Source organism: Tupaia chinensis, unplaced genomic scaffold, assembly GCF_000334495.1.
Source record: "Tupaia chinensis unplaced genomic scaffold, TupChi_1.0 Scaffold000289_1, whole genome shotgun sequence".
NCBI lineage: Eukaryota > Metazoa > Chordata > Mammalia > Scandentia > Tupaiidae > Tupaia > Tupaia belangeri.
Genome location: NW_006159774.1, coordinates 1,503,558 through 1,524,185, shown reverse-complemented (window position 1 = coordinate 1,524,185; position 20,628 = coordinate 1,503,558). Strand labels below are relative to the sequence as shown.

General features: G+C 39.9%; 1 protein-coding gene across 4 annotated transcripts; it reads right to left on the bottom strand.

Moving 5' to 3' along the window:
• Positions 1-3,190: 3,190 nt before the first annotated feature.
• LOC102468874 (N-acetyllactosaminide alpha-1,3-galactosyltransferase-like 1) lies at positions 3,191-18,850 on the bottom strand. Of its 4 annotated transcripts, none has more exons than XM_006150490.1 (6): positions 18,730-18,850; positions 15,067-15,146; positions 13,524-13,559; positions 10,870-10,917; positions 4,968-5,105; positions 3,191-3,982 (listed from the first exon to the last, which is right to left on the bottom strand). In XM_006150490.1, the coding sequence occupies exons 1-6, from the start codon at positions 18,769-18,771 to the stop codon at positions 3,298-3,300; spliced, it is 1,029 nt and encodes a 342-aa protein (XP_006150552.1). In that variant the 5' UTR covers positions 18,772-18,850; the 3' UTR covers positions 3,191-3,297. The 4 variants fall into 4 exon arrangements, with proteins under 4 accessions (XP_006150552.1, XP_006150554.1, XP_006150553.1 ...); XM_006150494.1 differs by lacking the exon at positions 3,191-3,982 and adding an exon at positions 4,233-4,366; XM_006150492.1 differs by lacking the exon at positions 4,968-5,105.
• Positions 18,851-20,628: the final 1,778 nt, after the last annotated feature.

Below are 20,628 nucleotides of genomic sequence, written 5' to 3'. Positions count from 1 at the left end.
AGGATGGCCACACTGAAATCCCTTCTTCTCTGTTCACCTCTTGGGATTTTGGGCATGCAGATGTATGTGCCTGGAGTGTTTTTCAAGCCATGAGTACAGGACAAACTATGGAATTCATGATGTGGCATCCAGCACCTTAACCACCATACCACCTGCTGGTCCTGGTGACAGTTATATTTAACTTAAGTCTGTACTGTATTCAGATTGTCTTAGATTTTCATTATGGTCTTTTTCTGTTCCGGGTCCTATCCACGTTGTCACATTAACATTTAGTCATCATGTCTTTGGGTTCCTCTTGATTGCAACAGTTTCTTAGACTATTTTGTTTATGATGACCTCGAAAGTTTTGAGGTGTATTGATAACTGCATAACCCTGAGGGACTGTAGAATGTCCCTTAATTGGAATTTGTCTGCTATGTTTATTATTAGACTAAACTGATGGGCTTAGAAGAGAAGACCACAGAGGCAAGTTATACACACTAGATTCCTAAGGCTGCCATAAGAAATGATCACACACTGGGTCATTTGAAACAACAAATTTATTCTTTCTCACCATTCTGGAGGCTGGAAGTTCACAATCAAGGTGCTGACTGTGTTGATTTCTTCTAAGGGCTGTGAGGAAAAGTCTGTTCCGTAACTCTCTAGCTTCTGGCGGTGGCCGGCCATCCTTGGCATTCCTTGGCTTGTGCATACATCACTCTTGTCTCTCCCTCCATCCTCATGGCCATCTTCTCTGTGTGTCCTTGTCAAAATTTCCCTCTTTTTATAAGACACCATAATTTTGGATGAAGTCCCCCTTAATAGTCTCATCTTAACTAAGTGTATCTGCAATGTCTATTTTTAAATAAGGTCACATTCACAGAGTTGGGTTTAGAATGTGAACATATCTGTTTTGTGGCTCAAACAGGGACCTGTAACAGTGATGATCTCATCACATCATCTGAAAGGTACAAGTTATCAACATGGCTTATAAGTGTTGACATTAACCGTCATCATTTGGCCAAGGTAATTTTTGTCAGGTTTCACTGTAGTTCTCCCAGCTTCTATACTGTTCATTTTGGAAGGAAATGTACAATCCGTACTTTGCTAGTGCAGTTATTCTGCCTGAAAGACAGAGTATCTACATAAGTTATGTAGGATTCTTCTGCCAGCATTCATTTATTCATATGTGCATGTATTCTTGGATATCTACTTTATACTTGGAGTTAGAATCCTGTACTACTTTACTTATTTTGTTGTTTACATCGTTCCATTCAAAGCTCTTTCGGTTGATTTCTGTGTCCATTATTAGATTATTTTTGAGTATTTTTTTAGGTTTTCTCTAGCATGAGCTCGCAGGAGAAAGACAGAGAGGGATAGTGAGAAATCACCCTCCCCCCAAGGGGGGATGGCCATGCCATAATCCCTTCTCCTCCACTATCCTCCATTCTCCTCTCGGATTTTTTTTTTTTTTTTTTTTTTTTGGCACACATGCACATACATTTAGTGTGATACTCAAATAACTGGGCCTGGGACTCAAACTACAGGGTCAGCCAAGTGGGATCCAGCACCTTAACCACCACGCCACCTGCTGGCCCATGTACTTCCTCTCTTTTAACCTACTATGATTTTAGAATTTCTAGGTTTTTTAAAAACTTTTGTTTTGTTTTGTTTTTGTAATTTTGCTAGAGGATATGTATACTCACCAAGGAGAGAGATAAAGTGGAAAGCAATCCCCATGTAGGACGGTCATGCCACAATCCCTTTTTCTCCCTCCTTTTAGGATTTTGGGCATACACACACAGATGTCCAGTGTGTTTTCGAAGCTGCTGGGTCCAGAATTTGAAGTATACAGAGGGCCATGTGGGATCCAGCCACCTTAATCACCATGCGACAAGCCAGTCCAGAACTTCCAGTTCTTGTAACAGTGCTATAATGACTCATTAAATATATGAAGACATAGCTGATATGACTACATATTTGGAGGAATGTGATTCCTGCCTTTCCTGAAATACCGTAGCATTAAGCCAGGCCTTCCTTGTGATTTTTAGCACTTTTAAATTTGCAAAAGATTATTAATGAATAGTCTTATCTCCCTTGCTAGACTACAGACAACATGAGGACAAATTATGTTTTCAACATTTTTCTATCCTTGACTGCATGTGCAAGAGTATATTTACCTTGGAGTTGAGTAAATGTTAATTTAAAAAAAAAAATTGACATTCTTGGGACCAGCAGTTGGCGTAATGGCTATGTTGCTGGACTCCCATGTAGTTGACCATGGTTCGAGTCCCAGACCAGATGGCTTAAACTCACACCAGGCCCATGTGCATGCGTGCCCAAGATCCTGAGGGGGGGGAAGGGATTCCGGGTTGGCTTTTTCCCCCCGGGGGGGGGGGGTGATTTCTCGCTTTCTGTCTCTCTCCGTCTTTCTGGTGAGCACACGGGCCCTATAGCAAAAACCTCTCCAAAAAAAAGAAATTGACATTCTCATAGCTTTTTAAAGATATAAACTGAAAAATCTCTTTAATCTTAAAAGTAAGACGCATATTTGGTAGAATGTCTCCAGTTCACCTAAGTTCAATCAGATATAGACAGATTGAATACTAATTGAGGAGATTAATCACAAGCAATATAAATCCCAACACTGAAAAACCACTGTGTTTATCTGAGGAGTGATTGATGAATATCAATTTTTCCTCTTACTTATATTTCTTTGACATTGTGTGTCTATGTGTGTATATACAGTATACTTATTTATTTATTTTTTCTGAACTAGAGTCTGGGCGCATATGTATTTTTAAAGAGGTTTTTGCTTCAGGGTGCATGTGCTCACTAGGGAATGAGAGAGAGAGACAGTGAGAGGGAAAGTGAGAAATCACCCCCTAGAGAGGTTGGCCATGCCCCAGTACCTTCTCGTCCATTCTCCTCCTGGGGTCTTAGGCACACACGCACATGCATCCGGTCTAAGTGTCAAGCCACCAGGTCTGGGACTCCAACTGCGATTAGCCATGTAGGAGTCCAGTGATGTAACTGCTATGCCATCTGGTGGACCCTCGGTGTGTTTTTTTAAACAAATCACTTTATGGTTCCCAAACTATTTCCATGTTACTTAGTGTACAAATAACATCACATTATGTAGATAGTAATATCACATTAAATTATCATCCATTTATTCTTTATCCAGCATAGATAAAATCAGGTGGTCCAAAATTGCAAGGAAGATTGTACATTTTGGAAGATAATACATTTGCACACTTCTAAAAATCTGAAAAATTACCAAAGTTTTATATGTGAGGAATTATTGCAATCCACTTGTTAATCCATATAATCATTTTCAATACTTACTGACTGCCATTCTATCTTAACATGCTTAATTTGTGGAGGGGTTTTTAAATTTGATTCCCAATTGTATTCTGGTGATAACAGCTTAGCAGGTTTATGGACAAAAAAATATTTGTTTAGGTGACTTTCAAAATTGCTATTAATATCTTTTGAAGTATCATGTGTAAATCCTTTTTCATATTCTACTAAGAGGGCTAAGATCTCTTGAGGTGTGCCACCAAATATTGTACTATGATAGTAGAAATCGCCCTGTCCGGAGGGAATGGCAGCTGCTGCTAGAGATCTTTTTTCATAAGGGAGATCTTCAGTATTTTTAAAATACCACCATCCATGGAGTTGAGCTACAGACCTGCCCAACGTCTCTACTCCAAAGTCATCCTTGAAGATTTGGTTTATATCCATCTTGAAGAGAAATTCAACTTCATACTGGATAAAATCTATGATGTTCGTTTCTAGATGCTTCATGTACCAGAGACTGTAGTCTTCCAATGCAGTATTTGCTGGTATAAAAAATAGTTTCATTGTTCGAAGAAGACCTAGCTCAAGGTGAGGAACCTTGTTTAAATTATCTGTCAAGATGTAAAAGATAACATTGTAGCCAGTCATAAAGTGCTTATTTGCAGATTGTATGAATTCTTTCAGGTACTGACGGATAATCCTGTGAAACATGAAAAAAATTATTTTGCTAAAATCATTAGAACACTTGCCATTTAAAATGCTGTCTTACATATGTTAATAATGTTGAAGAATGTGAGTAGAGAAACTGGACTATAGCTTTTTGGTTAGTGAAAAATAATGTGGTAAGTTTGGAGACTTGAGAAGGGCCATGAAGTTTGTTGTAAAGAAAACGAAACAGGGTTGGACCCATAGCCTAGTGGTTAAGGGAAGCTGTATCCTACATGGCTGACGGCAGTTTGAATCCTGGGTCCTTTGGTTTGAGTTCTGGCAGGACGGAGAATTGGAGAAGAGGTTGAAACATGACTATGGCCCATTGTGAGGTGCTTTCCTCTCTCCACCACTCCCTCCGGTGAGCACAAATGCCCTATGACAATTAAAAAAAGAAGAAAGAAAGTAAGTAAGTAAGAGAAAAGGTGGAAGAAAGGGAATGATAGCTAAATGAGTATTAAAAGGTTCTCAGAGCCAGCAGGTGGCATGGAGGTCAAGGCAGCCGGCACCCACATGACCAACTGAGTGGTTTGAGTCCTGGACCTGGTGGATTGAAAAACATGCTGGACATGTTTGCGTGCATGCCCAAAATCCCGGAAGAGAAGGGATTGCAACATGGCCACCCCCTGGGGGACGATGTTCACTTTCTCTGTGTATTTCTCTCTCTCTCTAGTGAGTGCATGTGCCCTATACAAAAACTAAAAAAAAAAAAAAAAAAAAAAAAAAAAAAACTGTTGATGTAGGGCATTTTGCCTATACAAAAACAAAAAAAAAAAAAAAAAAAAAAAAAAAAAAATCCAAGTAGTGTTAAGGACTCAACGAAGACTGGAGGACAAAGCTGCTATGAATAGTTATACAGGACAGCCGGAAATCATTATTATGCTTAATTAGTAGTAGTTCTTTGGATGTAGACTGTGCATTGATGCTTGTCTATATTTTTCTAAGATAAAAAACAGATGAATATTAATAGCATTTACCCTGCTGGGGCAATTACAGCCAAGCCTATGGTAATGTTCAGCCTCTTGTAGTATTTTTCCAGAACCTCTCTATTGTAAGTTCCTTCCCATATGATTGGAGCATGCCAGTTAGTTGTTGTTATAACATCAGAACGGTTCCTAAATGAATCAAACAGACATTGTCACTTTATTAAGGCAGCAGAAATTAGGGACCAGTAGTTAGTGTAATGGCTATGTTGCTGGACTCCCATGTAGTCGACTGCAGTTCATGTCCCGGACCGGGTAGCTTAAAACTCACGCCGGGCATGTGTTCGTGCATACCCAAGATCCCGAGAGGAGAAGGGATTGCGGCGGCATGGCCATCCCCCCTGGGGGATGATTTCTCGCTTTCTCTCTCTCTATGATAACAGCTAATGACTATAGAGTACTTATTACATGATAGGAATGCATTTAAGTGCTCACATAACTTACAAATCCTTGCACTGTCCATGAAGGTAAATACTGTTATGATCCTTATTTTTCATAAGAGAAAACTTGGATACTGATGGGTTACTAAATAACTTTGTATCACACAGCTGATTAACGGCAGTCAGGATTTAAGATCCAGCCACTCTGGCTCAGAGCCTGGGCTTTAGTCATCACCCCATCCTGCCTTTGGAGCCTAGGCGTTACTTTCTTTGAGCTCTAACTGCAGCTTTAACATAGCCCAATGTCTAAACATTTCTATGTGATTATTGCCTATAGCTGACAGTACTGCTGTCTCTATATGTGTTCTTAATTTTTTTCCTCTTCTTTATTCTTTTTCTCTCTCCTCCTGGAAGAGAAGGAATTGCAGTATACCCATCTCCCTAAGGGGTGATTTCTCACTTTACATTTAAGTCTTATACACATTAAATAGATTTTATTTTAGTAATTAAGTAAATAAAATTTATTAATTAAATTTATTAAAAGTAAATAAATCCACTAGAAACTTATTTTTATTTATGATATAAGATGGTGCCCACCTTTTTTTCCTGCTTGGACTGCCAGGCATGCCAGCATAAGTGATTGAATAATCTACCCTGTTCTCACTGATCTTTAAAATACTGCCGTTATCTCAGTCATATATATTATGATCCAATACTGGACTCATTATTGATCTAATCTATTCCTTGTTTATGTGACTACTGCATTGTTACATTGGGTCATCAGGAAAGTCATGACACATTTTTGCATAGAAAAACATAGAAGAATATGTCGTGACTTTCCCAATGACCTAATAGTGGGTTCTGATATTTGTTAAGGCAAAATCCTCTTAACTTTATTTTTTAATAATTACTTATTTAATTTTATTTGTCATCAACATTTAAAAAAAAATTTGATACAGGCACTCAACAGAGAGAGAGAGGGAAAATGAGAAAGCAAGTCAGGTCTGTGACTCAAACTGTGATCGGCCATGTGGGAGTCTAGCATCCCAACCACCATGCCATCTGCTGGCTCTTTAACTTTCTTGTTTGCCCACCTGCCTTGGATGTTCTGAGACATTTATTCTTTCATTTTATTTGAATCTTACCTTTTTTTTTTTTTGCTTATTAATAAAAGCCAACAATATTTTGCCTGCTATCTTACATATTGAAGAAGTCATTTCATTTCTTCTCTAAATATATATCTTAAACAAAAAGCCAATGTGTTGTTTAATAATAAAACACAAACTTTGCAGTTAAAGAACACTATTAGAGCTAGCAGATAGTGAAGTGGTTACATTGCTTGACTCTCTAGTGGCTGACCACTGTTCAAGTCCCAGACCTGGTGGCTTGAAACTCATGCCAGGCACATGTGCATGTTTGCCCAAGATCCCAGGAGGAAAATGAAGGAGAGTGAAGGAGAAGGGATTGTGGAGGAGAATGGAGGAGAAGAGATCATTCCCCTGGGGGGTAATTTCTCTCTATCTCTCTGTCTCTCCTGAGAGTGCATGTGCCCTATAGCAAAAAAATCTCTCTCTCTCAAAAAAAAGAGGAATATTTATAGCAGTACTAATTATAATAGCAACACTAGCAGTTATTAAGGGGCCCATTAATAGGACTGAGAATATGGGCTAGCAGGTGGCATGGTGGTTAACACACTGGATCCCACATGGTCAACTTTGCGATGTGAGTCCTGGATCTGTTGTCTTAAAAATATGCTGGACATGTGTGCAAACACATCTCAAAATCCTGAAAGGAGAATGGAAGAGAAGGGATTGTGGCATGACCATCTCCTCTGTGAGATGATTTCTTACTTGATTTCTCTCTGTGTATCTCTTTGACTCTTTCTGGTGAGTATATTCACTCTAGGGCAAAAATTTTTTTAAAAAAAGAAAAGAGAAAAAGAAAAAAGATGGAATAAGTAAGCTGTGGTGTGTTTCCGCAGTCAATTTTATTTTATTTTATTTTGGAGAGGCATTTGCCTTAGGGCATGTGCACTCATGGTGGGAAGAGAAAGAGAGAGAGAGAGAGAGAGAGGGAAAGTAAGAAATCACCCCTCAGGGGGATGGCTACACCCCAATCCCTTTTCCTCCGTTTCCTTCCAGGATCTTGGGCACGCACGCACACATGCCTGGTGTGATTTTTTAAGCCACTCGGTCTGGGACTCAAACCTCAGTTAGCCATGTGGGAGTCCAGTGAGGTAACAGCTATGCCATCTGCTGGTCCCCACAGTCAATTCTTATGCAGCCATTAAAATGAATTACGATGGTATACAATTCTAGATAAATCTTAGCAATCCAATTAAGGGAGAAAAGTAAGTTCCTGAAGATTACATGCAGCATAAAATCCTCTTGATAAAAGTATAAACAAGTAAAATTTTAAAATAAGCTTTCCACTCAGAATCCATATGGAAGATATAAATTTGTGTTAAAAAAAATAAAAAAAGGCAAGGAAATGATGAACCAGGATTCAGGATACTGGCTGTTTCAGGGGGTAAAGTTAGGACAGAGTGAGAGAACTGGAAAGGATGCAAGGCTAGATGTTGAGGCTATTGAAAGTTTTAATTTTTGTTTCATTCAAAATAAATAAGCAAAGGGGTTAGATGATGGCATAGTGGTAAAACACTACTGCTCTGTGAACAAACCCACAAGGTAAGGCTGCTGGTTTGCGTCTGGAGACCTCCCTGAGTATGCTAGGTGTGCATGTGCCCATGACCCAGCTTGCTGAAGCTGGGAGTAAGTCACGGTGTAAAGACCCTGTCAGAGGTACTGTCTCTCTGACTCTTGGTCTCTCCCTGTCTCTTCCATTCATGGAATAAATAAAATTTTTAAAGATTAATTTGTTTAATTCCATTTATTATTGTTATTGGTATGTTTTAATTTGAGCAGAGAGAGACAGAGAGAAAGAAAGGGAAAGCAAGAAAGCAAGCCGTCAGGTCTGGGACTTGAACTGCAGTCAGCCATGTGAGAATCCAGCAACTTAACCACCATACTACCTATTGGCCCCCATAAATAAATTAAAAAAAAAAAAAACAGCAAGAAGGATCAACGGTTGGCATAATGGCTATGTTGCTGGGCTCCCATGTAGTCAACCATGGTTTGAGTCCTGGACCCGGTGGCTTAAACTCATGCCAGGTGCATGTGCATGCATGCCCTAGATCCTGAGAGGAGAATGTAGTAGAAGGGATTACAGCGTGGCCATCCCCCCGGAGGGTGATTTCTCCTTTTCTGTCTCTCTGTCTCTGTCTTTCTGGTAAGCGCACGTGCCCTATAGCAAAAACCTCCCCCCACCCCCACAAAAAAAGCCAGCAAGAAAGCAAGCAAACAAATAATGCGTGAGTTTGCATGAACCAATGATGATATGCATCACAAGCCAGAATTATTATTTAATTAATTCTGTGGTCCATTAAAAAGTAGATGTATAAAAAACTCACAGAAGATAAAATCTAAATGAATAGCAAACAGGTAAAAAGATGCTCACGGGGGGGCCAGTAAGTGGTGTACTGGTTAAGGCTCTAGACTCTGATTCAGTCCCAGACCCGGCAGTTTGAAACTCATGCTGGACGCATATGCGTGTGTGTGTGTGTGTGTGTGTGTGTGTGTGTGTGTATCCAAAATTCCAAGAGGAAAATGGAGGAGAAGGGATTGCAGTGTGGCCATCTAGCCTGGGGGGTGATAGCTCACTTTCTGTCTTTCCGTCTCTCACACATGTACATGCATCCTATAGCAAAAATTTCTCTAAGGGGACCAGCAGATAGCATAATGGTTACATCACTGTCCCACATGGTCTACCATGGTTCGAGTCCCGGGCCCAGCAGCTTGAAACACAGCAGGTGTGTGTGTGCCCAAAATCCCAAGAGGAGAATGGAGGAGAAGGGATTGCAGTGTGGCCATGTCCTTGGGGGGAGTGATTTCTCACCTTCTGTCTCTCTGTCTCTCCAGCAAGTGCATGCACCCTATAGCAAAAATCTTGCTTAAAAACAATGCTCACAGGCCAACAAGTAGCCTGGTGGTCACACATAAGCTGGATCCCAAGTTGCTGGCTGTGCAATTTGAATTCCAGACCCATTAGTTTGAAAGACACACCAGTCACATGTGCATGTGTGCCCCAAATTCCAAAAGCAGGAGAGATGGCAGAGAAGGAGTGGTGTGACCATGCTCATGGGGGCTTTCTTTCTTTCACGCTCTCTCTGTCTCTGTCAGATAAATGCACATGCCTCCTGACAAATTAAGGAAAAGAAACTGATGTTCAAGCTCAACAATTAGAGAAATGAAAATTGAATTGAATTTTGACTTTTTTTTTTTTTTTTTTTTTTTAGTTTTTTGTTATCGGGTGAAGTATGCTTGCCAGAGAGAGAAAGAAAGAAACAGAGAGGGAAAGTGAGAAATCACTTCCTGGGAGGATGGCCACATCACAATCCCATGTCCTTAATCCTCAATGCATCCAACGTGATTTTCAAGCCTCTGGATCTGAGATTCGGACTGCTTAGTTGTCCATGTGATAGGCCAGTGTCTCAACCCTCACACCACCTGCTGGCCCCGACTTGAAATATTTTAACAACAGTTCGGCCAATAATAAAATATTTGATATCACTATGTTAATATCAAGTAAATAAATAAATAAATAAATATTTCTAACATTTGTTGACTGTAGATTAGAAAATAAATGGAACCTGAACCAAACTTTATATGTTTTAAATTGATGACTGCACCCTTGGAATTTATTCTACAGATAAATTCACACAAGATTGTACAAAGATATAGTGTAAGGATATTAATTGAAATATTACTTATAGTAGCACCCAACTTGTAAACAATACAAAACCAGGCACCAGTATATGGTGTAATGGTTATGTTGAAGATTCCCATATAGTCTACCATGATTTAAGCCCAGGACTTGGCAGCTTAAAATTCACAATGGGTGCATATGCGTACATGCCCAAAATCCAAAAGGAGAGTGGAGGAGAAGGGATTGTGGCATGGCCATCCTCCTTGGGGGTGACTTCTTGCTTTCTGTCTCTGTCATTCTCTGTCTCTCTGGCAAGTGTACATGCCCTAATAGCAAAAATCTCTAAAACAATAATGGCTAGATAAATCAATATACAATCACACAATATACAATATACAATGGAATATCGGATAATTATTAAAAAGGATAAGGTTCTCTCCTGAGTTTGTTAAACTTAAAGTCAAGAGGAATGTTTCATGGCATTTCATGCTGCTCTAAAGACATTTTTAGTTCCCCTAATGATACCAGGAGTGTTAAACCAGACAGACTGTGACAGCTTTCTCATTACAACACTTAATTCCATGAATCTTGATGAATAGACACTAAGTTTATATATAAAAGCCTTCAAAGTAAAACAAAGTCCTGAAAAACTCCCAGGATAGCTACAATTTAAGGGGGGGAAAAACCCTCTTCTAACTGATTTCTCTTATTCTTATTCTTATTCTGTAAGCAGAAGAAGTTTCTGTTCTTACGCAGAGTTAAACCAGGCTGAGAGCTGAGGTTCTTCTACTTGATCATTCCTAGGTACAAAGACAAAAACAAAATCAGGTTAAGAGTAATCCATTCACTCGACACGTTATTTGGTGAACCCCTATGATATGCCAGGCACAATTTTGTGCTGGTTCTACAGCTATGAAAGTTTAGGTCTCACGCTCCCCTCAGGAAGTTCATAAACTAGCAGGAAAGACAATATTGGATAGGCAATTGTGGTATAGTGTTGTTAAGTACCAAGAGAACACAGCAGAGCTCTGTGGGAGCATATAAACGGCACACCCAACATAATGTGGGGCAAAGGGAAACCACTAGGGGAGGAAATATGTGAACTGGGTCTGGAAAGGTAAGGGCTAGTCCAGGAAAGAATAACAATGGCATGGCCCAGGCAGGAGAGCAAGGAGGAATATGGTTTTGGGCAGTGAGGGTGGAGGTGGAATATATATATATATATATATATACACACACACACACACATACATACATACATACACACACATATACATATACATATATATATTTTTTGAAATGTTTTCGCTATTGGGTGCGTGTGCTCGCCAGACAGAGAGAGACATAGAGACAGAAAACAAGAAATCACCCCCCAGAGGGGATGGTCACACCACAATCCTTCTCTTCCTTTCTCCTCTCGGGAGTTTGGGCACGCATGCACATGTGTCTGGTGTGAGTTTTAAGCCACCGGGTTTGGGACGCAAACCGCGGTCGACTACGTGGGAGTCCAGTGACATAGCCATTACGCTAACTGCTGGTTCCTGATATACATATATTTTAAGAGAGATTTTTGTGATGGGGTGTGTGTACTCACCAGAGAGACAGAGACAGAAAGCAAGAAATCACCCCCCAGAGGGGATGGCCATGCCACAATCTTTCTCTTCCTTTCTCCTCTTGGGAGTTTGGGCACGCATGCACATGTGTCTGATGTGAGTTTTAAGCCACCGGGTCTGGGACTTGAACCGTGGTCAACAACGTGGGAGTCCAGCGATGTAACCATTACACCATCTGCTGTCCTCAGGGAATATGTTATAAAAATGAGCAGATCAAGTAGAAAAATGTATACCAGACAGAAACACAGATTTAATTTATTTGGCAGTTACTGGTAGCTCACTATGTGATAGGTTCTGTGTTACGTATTGAGATGGGTTTGGTGTAGGGGGTCTAGATGTTTGTCTTTAATTTTCATTGAAAAATAGAATCCACCTAAGGCTTAGTCATACTTTTTCTTTCTTTCTTTCTTTCTTTCTTTCTTAATTTGCTAGAGGGCATGTGTGCTCCCTGGAGAAAAAGTAGAGAGAAAGGGAGTCAGTGGGACAGCACCCGCCACGAGGGTGGCTACCCCACAATCTCTTCTTCATTTTTCCTGTTGGGATTGTGGTCATGCACACACACATGCCAGAGTGTTTCTCAAGCCACCAGGTGCAGGACCCAAATTGGTCAGTCTGACATGTGTGATCTAGCCACCTTCACCACCACATCTACTGGCCCTGTGTACTTTTAAGTTAATCATTCAGTATCTCAATGTCATTTCCCAATTTTGATCATTACTATGATTACTGAGGAAAAATGGTTGAAAGGTCTATATGACCTCTCTTGGCACCTTTCTGTGAATGTACAATTATTTTGAAACAAAATGTAAAAAACCCCCAAAACCCAAACTTAAAGAGTGTATCCCTTATGACATTTTCAGATGTGTCTTCAGTCAAATATATTTCATTGTGAGATTCCTGAGGACTGTTACTCTTTCAAAATCCAAATCGTCCATGCCTAAGCTCATTAAAAATGTATGGTGATGGTCCAGCAGGTAGCACAGTGGTTAAGGTGCTGAACTTCCACATAACCACCCACGGTTCAAATCCTAGAAGTGGCACCTTGAAAATCACACTGGGCACATGTGTTATGTGTCCAAAATGCCAGGAAGAGAATGGATTGTGATGTGGCCATTCCCCCACAGTGTGTGGGGAGTGATTTTTCATTTTTCTTCTCTCTGTCTCTTCAGGAAGTTCTTTTTAGGGTTAGTTACACTAATTTGGAGGACCTATACAATCATAGAAACATAGTTGACCAAAGGGGGCTATCACAATGTAAAGAAAAATGTTATTCTAGGACCAGCAAATGGCATAATGGTTACATCACTAGACTCCCACATAGTCAACTGCAGTTTGAGTCCTGGATCTAGTGGCTTAAAATTTAAACTGGGCACATGTGAGGACATGCCCCAAATTCCAGGAGAATGGAGGAGAAGGGATTATGGCATGGCCATCCCCCTGGGGGGGTAATTTCTTGCTTTTTGTCTCTCTGTCTCTGCCTCTCTAGCGAGCACATGTGCCCAATAGCAAAAATCTTTCTCTAAAAAAGAAACAAACAAAAAAAGTTACCCTGGACAGATATCCCATCCAGTGTAAGCAGGTAAATGTGCTCAGAGAGCAGAATTTGGAGCTGCACGCAGAGCTCAGCACGCACATGCACAGTTATCTCCGAACTGGCACCCAAGACACTCACAGTGGCTGTCTCTGGGGAGTTCAGTTCTGTTCTTTCTGCCTGCCCTCGCCATTGGAATCTATTTGACAGCAACCAGTTTGCCCTCAATAGTTCGCAGAATATTGATAGGTCAGATTCTTACCAGCAGCCATACATCTTCTGTAGGTGAAGCGTTAGTCTTTAGATAAATGAAGAAAAGTAATTTAGTGTTAAGTTGAACAAATGTCTATTACTATTGGAATAATTTTTTAAATCTATAAGTCAAATTAATTCATATTTTTTCAGCCATGTAATTACTCAGCACTTACTGTATGCCAGGTGTAATGCTACGCTGTTGGAATACATGACAATCTAGGCCTGCCGTTAATCTGTGGTCTATCATTTCCTTTTTGATAAGAAAGCCCTTCAAAAAGATGATACTAATATATTACAACTGGCCGTGAATTCTTTGCATTAAGATACAATGCCCCTGATGGGCAAATAACACAAAACACATGATACCAAAACAACAGGGATAATTTAATTTAATTTATTATTATTATATTTTACTGCCAGAGGGCATATGTACTGACCAGAGACAAAAAGAGAAAGAGTAAGAGAGAAGGAAAAGCACTCTTCAATGGGTTGTGGTCATGTCACAATCCCTTCTCTTCCATTTTTCCATTCCATTGGAATTTTGGGCACACATGAATACGTGCCCATTTTTTCAAGCCCTCAGGGGCAGGACTCCACTTTCAATGTGGAATCCAGCTCTCCATAGGGGTTAATTTTTAAAGACATTAGCTCTCACAATATAGTTACTTTTCTTTCTTTTTTTTTTTCCTGGAGAGGTTTTTGGTATAGGGCGTGTCCGCTCGCCAGAAAGACACAGACAGAAAGTGAGAAATCACCCCCACCCCACCCCCCAACCCCCACAGTGAGGGATGGCTATGCCACAGTCCCTTATCCTTCATTTTCTTCTTGGGCTGCTGGGCACGCACGCATACACGCCCAGCGTGAGTTTAATCAACCAAGTCCAGCACTCAAACCACAGTTGACTGACTACATGGGAGCCCAGCGACATAGCCATTAGGTCAACTGCTGGTCCCTATAGTTACTTTTCAAATAGCATTTAGCAACTTTGCATTCCTTATAAAGAAGACCATACTAGAAGGGTATGGAGGAGATAGATACTTTGAATTTTTCTATGTGAGAGAATTTTAGCAGGTTAACAATTTCACCCCAGTATAGCCCTACTTCTGGAGGAGGCTACTTTTAGTCTTGTTTATATTTGATGATACTTTGATTCAATTTTATCTAAAAATGACAGCCCCAAACTATCCTCTTATCTTGCCTTTTTTCTTGTTTCATAGCATTATTATATAACATAAAACCCCTGACATGATATATTTCTTTGTGAATTATCTGTAATCACTCTCTAGAAGGTGAAGCTCCATAAAAGCAAGGAATTGGTATCATTGTTGCTTTCCCAGCACCTACAACAGGACCTGCACCAAGAAGGTGGTTAACAAATGTTTATTGAATGTTAGAAAAAAATGAAAGAATTCATATATTTGTTTCCCCAAAGAATAGGTAATTTCTGACTAATTTAGAGAGTGTTACTAACATCTTTCAATGAAGCTCATTGTTTTAGACAAACTCTGCCAATTAATTAAAACAACATTAATTAAACAACTTTTTTTTACCTGAAATAATACTTGATCAATATCAGTGATAAAGCACATAAGATCAGTAACATCATTTTTCTTTGAGAAGTCATTCTGTCCTAGAAAAGGAGAAGAAAAAAGGTTTTTATTTGTTTAGGTTTTTGCCATAGCATGTGTGTGCTTGCCAGAGAAAGACAGAGAGACAGAGAGGAAAAGTGAGAAATCACCTCTCCGAGGGATGGTCATGCTGCAGTCATGTCTCTTTCATTCTTCTCCTGGGATTTTGGGCATGCACACACGTGCACCCAGAGTGATTTTTCAAACCATCAGGTCGAGGACTCAAACTGTGGTTTGTTTTTGTTTTTGTCTTTGTTTTTATTTTGAGAGGTTTTTGCTATAGGGCACGTGTGCTCACCAGAAAGACAAAGAGAGACAGAGAGACAGAAAGCGAGAAATCACCCCCTAGGGAGGATGGCCACGCTGCAATCCCTTCTCCTCCATTCTCCTCTTGGGATCTTGGGCTCGCACGCACACGCACCCAGCGTGAGTTTAAGCCACTGGGTCCGGGCCGTGAACCACGGTCGAGTACATGGGAGTCCAGCGACCTAGCCATTATGCCAATTGCGGTCCCTCAAACTGTGGTTTGTGATGTAGGAGTCCAGTGCCCTAACTGCCATGCCACCTGCTGGCCCCCAAAAATTTAAAACAAATTTTTTTTGGAAAGTAAAAAACTACTTCTTGCCATTTTTTAACAAACTAATTTGTGGAAGTTTGACCAATCTAAGCATCTGGTTGTAAAATGCTCAGCCTGAGGAAGTAGGTATAGTTGGGTCTGAGAAACCACTGATTCTAAGTGCCTGAAAAATCTCCCTTAGGATGTTGACCAGTCCTTTCAGATGCGTGCAAATGTCTGTGATGTTGCTTTTGCATTCCTTTATCAACATCCATCCTGGTTACGAAAAGAAAAGTTCCGTAAAATTCTCCTCCTATTTCACTGGTTTGTTTGTAAAAATAAGATGAGGTAATTATAAAGATATCTTTATATTGGGGCTGGCAAATGGCATGGTGGTTAAAGGCACTGGACCTCCCACATGGCCGACCACGGTTCAAGTCTCGGACCTGGTGTCTTGCTTTCTCACTTCCTCTCTCTCTCTCTGTCTCTCTCTGATCAAACTGAAAAATAATAATGATAATAATAAATAAATAAAGTTAAATAAAATAATTATTTTTTTTTTAAGATATCTTTATATGGTGGGATCTATTTTGCTCCAAAGATGACTTTTATATACCTGTTTCTTCACAAAGATATTATAAGATCAGTAATTTATTCAAAGCAGTAAGATCAATGACCAAAAATTATATGAGCTCTCTCAAAGGTATGTTTTTGTATAACAGTGACTAAAAGTCCAAATTAAAGGCATTAGGCTCTAAAATGGAGTTTTTGTCTCCAGCCAATGCATCAAGCTTATATTGCAGATCTCAGATATCTGTTTATAAGCCTAAATTACATCATCCAAGATGGGTCTCATATTTGGGGTATGTATTGGAGTAAAGGAGAAGTCTCTGTTATTTAATTTTGCACATGTATTTAATAAGCAAGATGTTGGGGGCAGGAGATAGTGTGGTGATTAAGGCACTAGACTCCCACATGGCCAACCGTGGTTCGAGTCCTGGACCTGGCAGGTAGCTTTCTCACTCTTCCTCTCACACATTCTCTCTGTGTCTTGCTGTGGTCAAACTGAAGAAAAATAATAAAATTAAATAATTTTTAAAAATAAGCAAGATGTTTTAGATTTACAATTTCTAATACAGTAGCCATGAACTCTACGTGGGTAGTAAGCAAATGGAACACTGGTAGTCCAAACAGTGGAGTTTGAAGACTTAGTATGAAAAAATATAATTGAAAGTATTTATTAATTTTTTTATATTGACTATACCTATTGAAAGGATAGTGGGTTAAATGAAAAAATATTTTTAAAATTTTACTTATTAATATTAGTGGGTGGTTAGAAAAGTCATGAGCATTTTTGCATAGAAAAACATGTCATGACTTTCCTAATGACCCAATTTTTAAAAATTTGCTATAGATAGGACTAGCAGGTGGTGTAGTGGTTAAGGCGCTGGACTCCCATGCGGTTGACTGTGGTTCAGATCCCAGACCTGGTAGCTTAAAACTCACACTGAGAGTGTGTGTGTGTGCCCAAAATCCCAAGAGGAGAATGGAAGAGAAGGGATTGAGGCATGGCCATGCCCCCTGGGGGATGATTTCTCACTTTACCTCTCACTGTCTCTGTCTTTCTCTTTCTCCTTGGTGAGTGCGTGCGCTCTATAGTAGAAATCTCTCAAAAAATTTGCTACAGGGTACATGCATTTACGAGAGAGAGAGAGAGAGGGAGATAGAGCGAGCATGCAAGCCACTAGGTTTGGGGCTTGAACCACAGTTGGCTATTGTTGGAGTCTAGTGCCTCGACCACCATGCTACCTGCTGGTCCAAATAAAATATATTTTTAAGATGATTTTCATTCATTTCTTTTTACCTTTTGCAATTATAATGTGGCTTCTAGAGTATTTAGAGTGACAAATGTAACTTGCTAATGTCATTTCTGTTGGGAAGCTCCTGCATAGATAATATCACACTGGGCAGGTTTCAGTTTAGAACGCTACTGTCTCAGGAATATGAATTGACCACTCTTAAATTCAAGATCAGTGAAATAGCACACAAATGAGATAAGACTGTAGTCCCTCTAGCTAGATTTTTTTTTGAAATGTGCCCTTAATAACATTCTTAAAAGCCAGTGATACTTTGATATGTCACCTGTTATTCTGTTTAATATCCTTTTTTTTTTTTTTTTTTTTTTTGAAAAAGAGTTTTTTTCTTTGGGGCACAGGCCATTTTTACTCTAGGGCACAGGCACTCACCAGAGAGACAGAGAGATAGAAAGTGAGAAATCACCCCTCCAGGGGACATGGCCTTGCCACAATCCCTTCTCCTCTCAGGATTTTGGACACACATGTACACATGCCTGGCATGAGTTTCAAGCCGTCGGGTCTGGAACTCAAAGCACAGTCAGCCACATGGGAGTCCAGAGATAAAACTATAACACCACCTGCTGGCCCCATGATATACATTCGTTTTTTAAAAGATAGGTTCTCACCTTGTCACTACCCTCCTTCCTCTGCCTCCTAGCTTGCTGGGATTTCAGGCACATGCCACTGCACTGGGCCTTTAGATTGGACTGAGAAGTGAACCCTTCTGTGTGGTCCCAACTTGTGGAGCACAGCTTCTTGGCATAGCTCACCCCCACGGCTGGGCCATCTGTACATTGTGCTTTCAGGGCCAATATATGGAGATGATCCCTCCTATGATTTTGCTATGACCATCCAATGTTTTATCTTCTTCCTTTTTTTTTTTTTTCTTGCAGAGATTTTTGCTATAGGGTGCATGTGCTCACCAGAAAGACAGAGACAGACAGAAAGCGAGAAATCACCCCTCAGGGAGGATGGCCACGCCGCAATCCCCTCTTCTCCATTCTCCTCTTGGGATCTTGGGCACACACGCACACGTGCCCGGCGTGAATTTAAGCCACCGGGTCTGGCGCTTGAACCGCGGTCGACTACATGGGAGTCCAGCAACATAGCCATTACGTTAACTGCTGGTCCCACCATCTAAATTTCATGTAGTCTTTTTCTAAGTCATTTTACCTTTAGCTTTGGTGATGTAAAGAGAAATGCTAGGGCAGACATTTTCCAAACATCGTATTTTGGGATCTTCGCAAAAAAATTTAAAAATCAAATCAGATTTTGTATATTAATTACTCTCCTGCTGTTTGAGTCTTCTCTTAGTGGTGATGTCACCTGACACCTTTGATGATGAAAGCATTAGGAAGTCACAGTCATAATGGTACCTTTGGTAACAAGTTCTTCTTGCTGCTACCAAACAATAATACTTTGTCCCATTTGAAAAACTAAATGGTATTTAAGTGTTCTGCTGCCAGTTTCCTTTGTCGTACTTCCTTGCTTTTGTTGATGGCTGATTTTTACTCATAGAAGTCATAGAAGTATATTTCAAGTGCTGTGTTCTTCTTGGATATGTATATGACAGACAGAGAAAAGGCGTGACACCCTTACCTTTTCATTCTCTATTTTCCTTTTTTTTGTTTTTTTTTTTTTTTTCTCCATAGGGTGTGTGTACTTGCCATAGACAGAGACAGACAGGGAGCAGGAAAGTGAGAATCATTCTCCCGAGGGGATGCCCTAATCCCTTCTCCTCTACTTTCCTCTTGGGATTTTAGGCACACATGCACATGCACCTAGCATGATTTTCAAGCCACTGGGTCCAGGACTTGAACTGCAGTCAGACATGTGGGAATCTACCGCCTTAACCACCACGCCATCTGCTTGCTGGTCCCTTCATTCTCTTTTAAGACATTGTCCAATTATCCTATGAATAGCTAATCCCTTTCTATTCTTAGGATGTTTATAAAGTTCTTTTCTGTAATCAGAACTTTTCACTTTACAAAATCTGTCAGGTGCACAGAAGCACAAAGAAGTGGGCCAGATGCTGGCACAGCAGTGAAGCGTCATGGACAGCTGCTCTGCTCCTGGGCTGGGTGCTGGGGATACTTCTGCTCCTGACTGGCTCACCAGTCTGTGAAGCCGACTGACATGAGAAGGTTCCAGGGTCATTTCTGGGGATTTTCCTAAATTCTTTGGGCAGGACCGTGCCCATGATCTGGGATGGCTGAGGCTTAGGGTGGACTGTGGTGTCAAGACTCTGTTGAGGGTGCTGTCTCTCTCTCTCTCTCAGTCTCTCTTGCTCATGGAAGAAATAAACTTTTAAAAAAATGAATAAAAACTAAAAGTACAATGAAGAAAATGATGATCAATTGTAATCAAATTATTCTGAGATAATCACTCTTAATTTGAGATTATAACAACCTTAATTTTGCCCTTCCCCTTTAAAAATAAATTCATGTTTCTTATTGAAAAGATATATGCTCATATCACACACACATACAAAATTTAAAAATTCTAATGGGAAAAATTTCTACAGAATGCACATTAAATCCTTTTCTACCCCAGTACCTGGTTCTCTTTATTACCCATCCTCAATAGTAGCAACTGTTAGCAGTTTTGAGAGTTTATTCTATAACTATGCTGCATGTATATAGAGGAGAACTTCAAAAACTATGTGGAAAAATAAAATGAAAATAATTGGTTTATTGTGGCACAAACATTTTTGAAATCCCTGTATAGTTTTTTTCATGAAACAGGTCTATGATTTTTTGAGGACCCTTTACATATTTTTAAGTATATAGTTTCCCTTTCGTACAGTGGCAGCATGCTAAACATATTCAGTAGTTTCAATTATTCTTTTTATTCTGGTGGACTACATTTTATTAAATTAATATATCATAATTTATTTATCCAGTGTTCTATTGCTAGACATTTTGCTTGTTTACTGTAATAAGGAATTCTACCGTGGAATAATCAAATATGCTTTATGAGCACATATTGAGCAATGTTGCAGGATAAATTCCTAGAAACAAAATTCCTGGGTCAAAGTTTTTGTGCATTTAAAGTTTAATAAAGGGGCCAGCA

Excerpts from the sequence above, each read along its gene's own strand:
- LOC102468874 (XM_006150490.1), bottom strand. The coding sequence starts at position 18,771 with ATGTCTGCCCTAGCATTTCTCTTTACATCACCAAAGCTAAAG. Across the intron at positions 15,147-18,729 it reads TTACATCACCAAAGCTAAAG|GACAGAATGACTTCTCAAAG; the intron begins GTAAAATGACTT and ends CTCCTTTTCTAG. Across the intron at positions 3,983-4,967 it reads GCTGTAATTGCCCCAGCAGG|GATTATCCGTCAGTACCTGA; the intron begins GTAAATGCTATT and ends CATGTTTCACAG.